The sequence below is a fragment of the Pezoporus flaviventris genome, unplaced genomic scaffold, assembly GCF_033815535.1.
Source record: "Pezoporus flaviventris isolate CSIRO_AGI_PZ_B2104156 unplaced genomic scaffold, CSIRO_AGI_Pfla_v1 ptg000064l, whole genome shotgun sequence".
Lineage (NCBI taxonomy): Eukaryota > Metazoa > Chordata > Aves > Psittaciformes > Psittacidae > Pezoporus > Pezoporus flaviventris.
The window spans coordinates 2,859,632-2,872,380 of NW_026892612.1; the positions used below are offsets into that span (position 1 = coordinate 2,859,632).

At 37.7% G+C, this 12,749-nt stretch overlaps 1 protein-coding gene across 2 annotated transcripts in view; it reads left to right on the forward strand.

Moving 5' to 3' along the window:
- PCSK5 (proprotein convertase subtilisin/kexin type 5) overlaps positions 1-12,749 on the forward strand; it is a 259,399-nt gene that overhangs the window by 163,128 nt on the left and 83,522 nt on the right. For both annotated transcript variants that reach the window (XM_061470825.1, XM_061470826.1), the window contains exons 11-13: positions 464-581; positions 1,623-1,811; positions 11,266-11,402. In XM_061470825.1, the coding sequence (XP_061326809.1) occupies positions 464-581; positions 1,623-1,811; positions 11,266-11,402 (444 nt within the window). The remainder of the gene's footprint in view (positions 1-463; positions 582-1,622; positions 1,812-11,265; positions 11,403-12,749) is intronic.

The window sequence follows — 12,749 nt, forward strand, 5'->3', positions numbered from 1 at the left end:
AGCAGTTACAAAAGTCAGTCTGTTCCTTCTTTAATTTATTGTTTTAGTTACCTTGATATTTACGGACATACATGTGTTTGGTATTTGAGTAACATAAGTAACCCTCCTCAGTTCTTTTGGCCTTTAAATATGTCATATAAGAGGACTGAGCTGAATTAAAGCACACGAACAAAGGGCAGTCAGAGGCACCTGGACTCCCTGGCATTCTGCAGTTCTGGTCCACACTTCTCATGATAAGGGAGTGTTGCTCATGATGGTCATTTGCTACTTCTGCAATGTAATCAGTGAACAGATCCAGTGAACAAATCAGATATACTCTTATGGCAAAGAGACTTTGGGGCTTTGTGTAAAAGCAAGGAAGAATTAGAAAGAAAGCAGCTACTGTTTGACACTCTGGAATTACTCTGTGATATAAAACAAGGTTTTATGCTATAATTGCAACCATTTTGTTTGTACCTTGCAGTGAGCCACCTCTATGGATTTGGACTGATGGATGCGGAAGCAATGGTGATAGAAGCAGAAAAGTGGACAACGGTCCCTCCACAGCATGTGTGTGTGGAGAACACAGATCGGCAAATCAAGTAATATCCGCTGCCAAAACTCTTGCTGGCATAAAGTTGTGGAAAGAAATTGGGTATAATTTACCCCTCTCTTGAACTGTGTATAATGGGTCATTTGAAAGCCATACTGGGGAGCTCTGTCACCTTCAGAGATGTCAGGTCATTTGCCTGTAAACATTGTTCCCTGTGATGCTTGGAAAAAAGCCCTAGTTTCAATAATACCCCAGAAACTGAAGGTATAGAACAAGCCAGGCTGGATAATGATTAGTTCTGGTGTAGATGGTACACCAAAGAAGAATGTTTGTTTGAGTGCACTGCAGACACCTTTGTAAAATGAGTACGGATTTACCGGTACAAGGTCTAACAAGCAAATATTCTTTTCATTAAAATATGCATGTATCTCTTTCAAACAGTCTCAGAGGACTCTCTAGCTCAGACACTAAGTCTAAACTGCTCTCTGATGGCTAAAATAGGGTTTCTGTAGAACAAGGCTTAGTAGCAAAATTCTGCATGTTCACCCTGTGAATAAAGAGATAGTATCGGTCATAAAGCACACTTCCAAAGCATTAAGGTTATTGTTTGATCAAGTTTGATCTATAACTGATATAGTCTCCAAGGATATTGAGCCAATTTAAACCAGTTGAGTCAGATGCCATTTAGTGCAGTTAACATGTAATACTTGCTATTACATAAGCAAGGATGGCTATGCCAGGCATTTCCTGGGGCTTAACAAGCAGCTGTGATCCTGTGACAATCCCAACAATTCTCAGCTTATCCACAGATACATTCTGTCCCAAAAGCATATTCCCATTACAGGTTTTTCACTGTACTCTTTCAGCATGTGTACACACTTAACAGAAACCCAGGTAGTCGTGTTTAGCTGCAGTACAATAATTATCCTGTAGTGATAGTTTCAGCTAATGTGTTGAACAGCTATAGGCTACTGACTTGTCAGAAACAATTGTCCGGCACTGTCATTCACTGCTAAGCAAAAGATGTGGTTGCCTTACTTTATAGAACAAGCAAGAAATGCTGATGTTGTTTTACATGCTTACATTACAGAACAATACGACCTGACAGCATTGTCCGTTCAATTTACAAAGCCACTGGCTGTTCAGATAACCCTAACCACCATGTGATCTACTTGGAGCATGTCGTTGTGCGCATCACTATTACTCACCCTCGACGTGGAGACTTGGCAATTTACCTAACCTCTCCTTCTGGAACTAGGTCACAGCTGTTGGCCAACAGGTATGGTATGACAACACAACTTCACAGTCCAGCCAGAGCGCAAAGCCTGCACCAAGACTGCAGCATCAGCAAGGAACAATCAAGTTGTTACAGTAGGTTTGCTGGCAGACACAGGCTAATTATTCTTTTTCTGAGAGAAATGGGGAAAGTGAAGTTCAAATGAACTCAAAGATGCAACAAGAAGTTGCACTAGTACTTTGAAATTAATTTGTAAGCAGCCTATTACAATTTTTAAGTCAGCCGTTTTCTTTATCCCATGGACCTGTGACGGATACTTGCTTATGAATGTCCAGCTATTCTAACAATAACCACTCAGAAAGACCAGGCATTTTTCTCATCCTGTCACTTCTGTATTATGTTCTTGGAGGAATGATGACAGTACATCAGATAGTTTCTTTTTATCCAGACTGGACTCAAACAAGTATCTCTTTATCCAGTGCAGCATTTCCAGCATTAGTGCAATTTCAGTACCTGGTGCGTCATTAGTATTTCTCCTCAGCAAATTGAAAGACTTCTCAATAATAGTTCCATTTCTTTGGTCTACTAGCAGAACTCTTCTTTCTTGAAAGAGAGCATTGGCAGTCCTTCCCAGATAAATCTTGCTAAATCAGTGTTCAAGACCTGCCTCCTACCAGAGATGGTTAAAGCACTAAGAAATGCCAGAAACCTTCTCAAACTCTACCCCATTTTCAAATGTTCAAATAAGTTACAGTAAGAAATCTTTCTATCATTCTAACTGGCCAAAAATTCTTCTTCCTGATGGGACCATAGTGTGATAGGGAGAATTTCTTTAGGTAACTGCCGTTCTGCTGGACACAGAGCATGGCTCCCACACTAAAATTTATGTTAGCTGATGTTGTGTATCTCAGAAACAATGAATGTTGCCATCTGTCAAACCTATGTTGTAAGAACTCTGCTGCCATCATGCTGAAGTCTTCACAAACATTTATATTCCCAGTCCTACTCTTCAGAGCTTTTAGTGAAGTGGGAGTGGCTTGGTTTCCAGGCTGTCTTGTCAATCACATTCGCCTAGCCAGATTTGCTGGTATAGTGACTATCTAGTCCTGGAGACTTGCATGTCTTCCCATCCTCAGTGGTAGAAGGACTTACCTTTCTTCTTGAATGGAAGGACCTGTTCTGGAGTTCAGATGGACTTGATTCTGATGGAAGTGTGAGCCCGTATTTTTGTGAGAGATTAGGTTAATTTAAAAGAAAGTGTATACTGAAAATACTCTTTAAGCTTTAGACATTAATTCGTCAAATGGAGAAAGTTGTCCTGGAATTTTGGCACCTTCTAGAATATCTCATGTGTTTCATTATGCATGTTGTCAGAGCTTTGCTAACAGAGCACATGTCTATGTATGTACATGTCTATGTATGTCCCTGTCACACTGAACAACGAATGTGTCATATGCTAAACAGTGCAGAGGCAGACTTCTGCCCTCTAAGGAGTTATGAAACAGTCTTTTGTTTTTCTGTTCGAAGAAACCCTTCTTTGGTTTTCTATTCAATTTTTATGCAGCAGTTCTTCCATGCTTCAAAATATTAAAAAAAAAAAAAAAGTTGAAAGTCCTCCAACTAGATATCCAAACAAAACAATCTCGTGTAAACCCAGTGGTCTTAACACAGCTAACTTTTGGCTCTAGGCTTTCATGTCTTGCAGCTGACTCACAGCAAGTGGGAGATAAAGACATTCCAGTATTCACAGATCCCCTCTGGTGATGACTGGTATGTGGAATAGGTACAAAGTTTAAGTCATTCCATCTCTTCGTAACCCCTACACCTTGAAAGAAATTATTTTCTGTACCTATGGTAGAAAGAGAGAACACAAATATATGTATTAAAATAAGGTGATCTTAAGCTGTATCTTATCCTACACTGTCAGAAAGCTAACCATAAAAAAAAACAAAAAACAAACTGAAAGGCCTCTTAATGTTTGCTACTTTCCAAAAAAATAAATTATTAATGACAGAGTGAATACTTACTTACACATTTGCACAGGAAATTCCCATGCAAGCTTCAGAGGTACACTGACTTGTCAGTCACATTTGGCTAAAACAAACAACTCTAGGCTACTAACATTAAGGAATAAAGGTACTTCGCAAACCCTAGGTCTGAAATACCTGTAGTCTTCACAATCCCTTTTTTTGGGTAAAGTGATGGATATGGTACAGTACTTCAAAAAATAGTGTTTCGAGGCTTGGTTCATTTGGTCTTGCAAGAAGTCTTAACATGGTCTTGCAATTAGTAGTATACTAAGCATTGTTGAGTGTATATGTTTTAGCATCATGTTAGAAAATAAAACTCAGAGTAGGAGTGTTCTTATTCACTAATATGAGAATGCAGTCATGAGGCATTTGAATTTTAAATTGTTATTGATGAGGGCATAAGAATAAATGCATTCAAGCATGAGCAGCATGCAGAGATGCATTGGTAGCAAGTATTCTGGGATTTTTTCCTATAGGCAAAGGTCCCAGAGGCTGTTGTACATTGCTGCTACCTGACTGAGATGCTTTTCTCAGACATACAAGACTTTTTAATGCACACATACATGATTAATAGCAGCATTACCAGCTGTTTTTACTGAACCCGGGGAAAACCTCATTGCTTTACTGCTTTTCATCTGGGTTTAATTTGAAACAGTTTGTTGGTAAAATGTCTTAAAGTGCAAAAGGTATATTTTACACATGTGCTCTTCTTCACCAATTCTGGAAGAAGAGTCATTGTGTAGTTTCTGGTGCATTGACGAGTAGGTCCCTCAAGGCATTATTTGGCCTTTTTTCTGCATATTTTATCCTTAATGTTGGCATCCCCCAAAATGACTTCAGTAAGAAAACTTGTTAGTCAGAGGCACTGTGGATTCCTTTGCAGGCATTTGGTGGATTACACTGTCACTGGCTTGAGCCTCATGTGCATTTTTCAAAAACTGCATTACAGGGAACATCTGCTTTGTTGTTTGGAAAGAACTAAACATGATTACATTGGATGTGCTGCAGCAGAGGAAAATACAGGCTTGGAAAGCACTGTCTGGTTTGAGGATGAGGCTACAGTTAAGTCCAAACAGGAACAGTATCCCCTTTTAAAAAACAATTGGCTATTGGATTTGGCAGCATGGGTTTCTCAGTGTTTTTGAGACATGACAAGGTCAGTTCTAACAAACACTCAGTACAGGGCGGGCTATGGAGGTTAGACGATAGAAGAAGCAAACTTAGGGCTCATTTGTCTCCCACTGAAGTCTTGGCTTGTTTAATTCTTGCCCTTTAAATTTAAAGCAGCTGCTGCCATTTGAACTGTGTAACTGAAATTTTTTAGCCACGTGATGGCAAGTTTCCAGGCCACTAGCTTCCTATGCTTATATGGCATGGACATTAATAATACCTCTTTTCAGTAACAAAAGGAAGTATTTTCATGACCATCTTTTTCCTATCATGAAACCTTAGATAATCAGTAAATTTTAATAATACCCTCCTATGCAGGAAACTCTTAGAGCAAAAACAGAGCATTCTCATTTGATCTTACTTGCTAGTTTGCTTCATAAAAAGGTTTGCATACCAAAAGAGGAAACCTTTTTTTATAGGACCACATTTTGATTTCTAGACCAGTCTGTCTTATGTCCTTATTGCAGTTTACACATTATTCTTTAATGAAAATTCCAAAATATTATGTATCCAAATATGATGAAAAGGATAGGGCCAAACTTTATGCTGAGTCTCACTGTTATAAGTAACAAGAAAGGACTCTGTGGTGCTGTTAAGTCCAGGGCGAACAAACAATATTCTGCTTGTATTATGCCTACAGGATGAAGAAATCCTCAGAAAACCGTTTCTCATAATTCTTACTTGCTATGTTTTATTTCATTCCAGTTATCTATTTATGTTTTTGCAGAGGAGGTGTAGGAGACAGGGAGAGTGAATAGACATCCCACTACCCTTCTACCAACCAGCCCTTGAACTGTAATTGCAACATCAATACCTCTAAAGATCTTTCAGTATTAACAGTAGATAGGGCAGGGAGCTCTGGAGATACTACAGATGCATTAATTATAAAAAAAATAGTAAACACTCCTTTTCAATCTAAGAGGGAAAAAATAATGTTGATTTTCTCAGCTCTGCAGAAAAGACAGGGTTGGGGTTTTTTTGCACTTGCAGAAAAGTGTAAATGAATTCATGTAGGTGATACTACCCTCCCTGTTAGTAAAACTGATCCTGAAATTTGCTCTAAGTGCAAGAAGAATGAAGTACAATATGTCTGGGATCTAGAGCGACGCAGGACTTTCTCTGAGGACTGAGACTAGTAAAGAATTAATAAGGGATTTACAGTGTAGGCATGTATTGGCTTTTAGAATTCAGTACCTCAAGTTGTTTTAATGGAAAATTAGAACCAGTCATTAAAAGTTTGATCTAATTTTCCATAGTTAAAGCAGTATTGAGGACAACTGGCTAAGGACATATTTAGAATCCAGCTAAATGTCTCAGCTTCTGAGGTCTGTATTGAACCAAATAGAAAAGAGGGGGGCTGTTTCAATGAAGCTGTGGAATAATGCTTGGTATTTCTACTTCCTGCAGGTAGGTTTGTCCCAGCTACTATAGTGAGAACTAAATACTCTTTTCCCAGCCTTACAAAAACTAGGCCCTCATCAATCGTACTGTAACACTTACTAAATTGAGTTTCACTTGGAATAAACTGGATTATGTGATGGACAGTGTCTGCTACTGCCCTTACCCTAATCAGATGTCTCTTTTCAAACCTAGGATAGTGCAGGAAAAGTCTGTATGTTCCACACCAGGTTCATTCCTACTCTTGTATAAGGATTTCTGCCTATTTAGAGTGAGGTTTCTGAAGGTTTATTGCAAATTCAATAGGAAATCACAGTAAGTATCAGCTATATAGCTGGCTGACCAGTGTGGTATGTGGAGCTCAACAGCCTGACAAGTCTATAGGTCATGATGGAGCATTTCATGTGGATATGTGTAGTCTCTGAGGTCAAGTTCTCGATATTTAAAGATTGCAGTTGCTGTAATATCCACTAGTTCAGGCTGGCAGGCACTGTACCCTACTGTTCATGCTAGTCTCAAAAGAACTTTATCATGACAGCTCAAAGATCTCCGTTGTTTCATGAAAGTAACTGTGATAACCAGATGTAATATGGAAATTAAAAGAAAAAAAGTAAAATATGTGTATGCATAGATTTTAAATATATCTTTAGATCCATATCCAGAAGTTTTAAGTGATCTTCCTTGACACATGCAGGTGAGAAAGCTTATGAAGTGCCTGTATGCTTTCTGACCGTTTCTTTTTTCTTTGAGTTCTTCAGTGCAGGTAAGCAGTAGAGTCTGGATGAAGCTTTGTTAAGTCACTTTGAGCTGTCTGCAGTTCCTCAGGGGCTATTTCTCACAGACAGCTGGTGGTTGAACCCTATGGAGAAGAGCTGCTCTAAGAGTAATTGATCCAAGCATTTTCACATGTGAAGCTTGATGAGGCATGCTGTACTCTTTTCAAGCTGTAAATAAAGCTCACCTGAAATCATGTGGCCAATTAGACTAGTGGACAAGTTGTGCTTGCCTGCCATTTTAGTAGGCTGGAGCACACCATAAACAAAGATTTCTACTACAGAGGAGAAAATAGCCTTTTCTTGCCAGCTACTCCACTGCAGCCCCAGCCATCTGCTTGTGGGGCTTCCTGGTTCTTGGTGTGATCAGTTCAATATACAAGTAAGGCTGCCAGACAGTTGCAGCTGCACCTTCTGAGTTGATAAAAAAAAAAAAAAGTTCTTGATAATAAAAAAACTCTTTTTTTGCATACACCTTTTATTTTTCATGATGAGCAATGGTGGTGTTGCCTAATGGATCCCCTACCCCACGGCCTTTTCACACATGAATTTAAAAATTAAAACAAATTCTGAGCATTTAGGAACTCACTCATTCTTTGCTAAAAAGCTGGCACACTTGTTTGGTTGTTTTTTTGACACTAGTAGATTTATTTCTGGGAGACGAGCTTTATGTTCCTACTTGTCAAATTACAAGAAAGTGGCTCATTGTCTTCCTCTGGGTTCAGCGTTTGATTACAGACTAACATTTCTACTTGAGGTTATATTTTTAGATAGAAATGTGGTGCGATTTCTAGGCTCTTGAATTTGTTTTAAGGAAGTAATTATTTTAACTGTACACTCTGTGATATGTATATTCATATACAGACCTGTATATGGCACATGAGGAGTATGTCATAAAATTTCTCAGAGAAAAGAGTCATTATTTTTAAATATAATGCTGTTCATTGTGAGCAGGCATATAGTCACATCGACTGTAACTTGAATGTCCTGTTAATAAGAGATTATGTGAGTAACTGAATAACAGATCTGGCCGTCTGTTACAGTTATGAAAATAAGTTATAAAGATTCAAATGCTCTGGCTCACTTTGGTCATTCATGTTACATGCATGAGTACAGATGATGCAGGTGCATATAATCGTGGTCATAAGAATTATCAAATCATTCTAATAATCATATTTAACCATTTTAACAAGTAGTAACCTGTAATACTCAAATAACACTTCATCAGACACTATACTAATAATTTACTAGTCCACTATAAGCTCTGCATGTGTCCTTGATATGAATTTTGATTTAGTCTCAATATGAAAATGACAACGTCAATTAACTATATAGCCTGGCTCCATGCTCCTTAAGATATTCTATTCCATTTGTATTTCTTTCTGAATAAGGAAAAGTACACCTGAACATTTAATCGCTTGATTCATTTATTTTATACTGCTGAAAGGGAAATCCATGAACTGCCTCACAGGTTCTTTGATTTTAGAGTTTAGTGCAAAAGCAGAGCAACACAAAAATACTTGTGTACAGACAGCCTCAGAGGCAGTATCTTTTTTTTTTTAGCTTTTCTTTTGATCTGTCAGTAGCTTTTTGACTTATTTGTAGCATCTTGTAGAAACACCGTTCACGCATTGAAAGATTCCAGTTTAAACTTTACTTCATAAAATTCAGATCTTTCCCAAAGAATTCTTTTAAAAACTAGTCAATTTTCTCTGAAAGAATATAACCATGTTTTCCCTATTTCAGTTGTAGATGTGAATGCTTATAGTTACAGCCATAGTGTATTTTTAGGTAAATGGAGGAAGGGAAGTTCACCTGTGATAAGGTCATAATGAATTTTTTTCTCTTCCTCCCAAATTACTTAAAATGATGCAGTGCTAAAATGGAAATCTGACAGCAATTTAAAATTCAAAAGTGTGACAAATAAAAAATACCATGGGGAACATTTGGCTAATTACAGTAAAAATAAACAGCAACTTGTGTTTCTATGTATGTGAATGGAAGCCCAGTGAATACTGAATTTATAATATAATTGCACAGTACTTACATAATACTATAAAATTTAGTTGCCACAATGGCAAAGAGGAGTACTACTACCTTGACAGATTAACAGGGTGTTTAGAAACTAATACATTAGTTATCAGCAAAACACAGTATGACAATTTGACGAACTGTTGGAAATATCCTACATAATGACTTAAATTGAACATACCCATGTGTAAACACTGAATAATAACTGTGTAATAATTTCTACCCTTTCAGTAAATGATGTGTGCCATGTGTTTGTGAGATTTGCTGCATTCACACAACTGATTTAACAGTGAAATGAAACAGGCCAGTTCTGCTGGCAGAAGAAAAATATATACACACACATACAGACTGACGTACACAAAGGCACAGAACTGCATTAGAAAAAATACCGCACAATTAACTGAGAAAATGAAGCCAAATTCTAAATATATGTTTGTTATCAATGCTAATAAAAAATATTATTATACATTCATTAAAAATGGGGAAAAGTTGCACATCAGCATTTCAGCATTGGGCTGAGTCCTATAAAGTGCACCAGGCATGTAGCATGCAGGTCTATACAGGTCCTATTGCAGAAAGTGTGAATACACAGTACCTGACCCTATGGCTCTGATTTACCAAAGTTTTGACAAGAAATAGGGCATTTATTCACACTCTGTGTGGTGATTTTTACTAGAAATTGACACATACATTGCTACAAAAGTATCCTGCTTTCCCAGTGTCTGCTGAATTTTACAACCTTTTGAGAATAAAGCTTGAAATTAGCTTAGAAAATAACAGTTAAGAACCATGTAAGTGCAAAATACCCTAATATTTTTGTAGTCTAATGCCAACCTTTTCTCTGTTTTATGGAAAAGGGTTTTAAATCTTTTGGATTTTCTACTGAAAGATCTTGGTTTATGAGTATTTAAGCATTGCTATTACCAGTGGAATTTTCACACAAACAGCAAATTAAAGCAGTGATAAATATATATACATACTTATATATATGCACATATAGATAAAAATATATGTAATAGATATCTGTGTATATCTATATATCTCTATAGAAATATATAGACATAAATATACATGGTTGTATATAATAAATAAATGTTACAGCAATTTTCCTACTTATGAATTGTGTGTATTTTTCAAAGCTGAGCTGTGTTGTTTTATTGGAGGCTAAAGTCTTGATTAGAGTGCACCTCTCATCAATTTTGGGGTACCAGGCAACCTCCTGTTGCTTCAGTGCCTGATGTTGTTTCAGTGATCCCGTGAGCACTGGAAAAAAAAACACAAATTCTCTTTTGTCTTTCTAAAATCTCATTAATAAACTCCAGTTTTAGATAACAAAATCTCCTTCCTCTTCCCTTATGGGATCAGCATTCCATTGCACCCTCTGAACTGAGGCCCCATACTGGAAATTATCATGATCCAGGCCTAAACTCAAACCTCTTCACCCACGACCTGGGTAATGAAATTATGTTAATGTTGATGGTTAGATGCCATTAATCTTTCAGTTTTACCCAAACTTAATTCTGTCAAGGGTTTGAAGAGAGTTATACCTAGGTCATTTGAGGACTGAGACCAATCCCTCAGTGACGTTTTATTTCCATACAAGTCACATATATTGAATTGGTAATGTTGTCTCAGTCACTTCATATTTTTTACTGCTTTTAAACTGCTCTGAAGTATTCCAATCCAAAGCCAAAAATAAATGTTACAGCAATTTTCCTGCTTAAGAGTTGTTTGTATTTGTGTCATGCTGCTAAAGCAAAATATATGCTGTATTGTATGCACTTTTCCCAAGACACATGAATCCTATTAAACAGTATTAGTTTTGCAGTTTGGGTTGGTTTTTTTCAATAAATTATTTTTCCGTTCTTTTTCACATTACACAAATGATGACACGTGAAGAATCTTTTCTATCAAAACAAGAAACTGTTGAATGTACTTGAAATATGTGTGGGAAATCCATTATGAGCAACATTATGTAAAGGCACGATTGAATGAACTGGCTAATTAGTGTATCATTCAAGATATTTCAGACTTGGGAGCCTTAGCTCCCCAAATAAAACGGTTCACTCAAAATAATGTCATTATTTATTTTAGGCTATTTGATCATTCCATGGAAGGATTCAAAAACTGGGAGTTTATGACTACTCACTGCTGGAGTGAAAAAGCAGCAGGTGACTGGATTTTGGAAATCTGTGACACTCCATCTCAGCTGAGAAATTTCAAGACTCCAGGTATGGCTCTAACCCTTATTTGGACTTGGTGAGTTCAGAATGCTTGCAGTTCATTATACTGCCTTGACTGTTTTCCAACTTTATTTACCCTGGAACATCTCACTGCTTTTAGTGTGAAGGCAGAGCTGTAAAGAGCATCGTAGAATCATAGAATAGTTAGGGTTGGAAAGGACCTTAAGATCATCTAGTTCCAACCCCCCTGCCATGGGCAGGGACACCTCACACTAAACCATATCACCCAAAGCTCTGTCCAACCTGGCCTTGAACAGTGACAGGGATGGAGCATTCATAACTTCCCTGGGCAACCTATTCCAGTGCCTCACCACCCTCACAGTAAAGAACTTCCTTATATCCAATCTAGATTTCCCCTGTTTAAGTTTTAACCTGTTACCCCTTGTCTTATCACTACAGTCCCTAATGAAGAGTCCTTCCCCAGCATCCCTATAGGCCCCCTTCAGATACTGGAAGGCTGCTATGAGATCTCCATGCAGCCTTCTCTTCTCCAGGCTGAACAGCCCCAACTTTCTCAGCCTGTCTTCACACGGGACGTGCTCCAGTACCTCAATGTACCTATAGAATCCCTTCCTGTCACCAGAAAACACTGTAATCAGTGTTTTAAGCTGTTGTGTAAAGCACTGTAATCAGTGCTTTAAACAAAGCTAGGTATTTGCTAGGCACAGTCTTTTGTGGAAAAAGATAACAAAACTGCATCAAAGTGCATGTGTCACATTTAAAATGTTATAGTCTCCTTGTAGAGGAATCTGTTTTCTTGAATGCTGAATATAGATTTATCAGACAAGTCTTCAACATAAGTTAGAGTAGCCCAGTTACTCTGCTGTATTCAAATCATTTGTGACTTTCATTGCTGATACAGGGCCCATAGTTACTTGGCCTTTATCAGCTATATATAGGGCCCAGGGATTTATTTTCTGTTGGTTTTGTTTCCTTTGTGTTTTTTATATCCTACCCATAAGAAAAAGGGGCATTTATTGGTATTTACACAACTAGAAAATTCCACCATCCAAAAGAAATTCATGGCTTGCTATCACTGGTAGGTTGCAATGTGCAATGTGTGGTTGCAATGTGTGTATGGGCACAGTGCTTAGAAGTGGCATTCATCCACTCGCAAACTGCTCCTAGTAAGAATTTTTGAGGCTACAGGCATTCTTCTGCTTTTAATTCCCACTGCACAGTTCAGTTTCATTCACACATATCGATATGAGCACTGAGTTTGAGAGAAGGGCTTTCAAAGAACTCATGGGAGTACATGCTTACTTGTGTTTGTTGGTTATGAAGTATGAGTATATACTTGCCTTTGGACTTAAGGAAATTTAAATGTTAAAAACC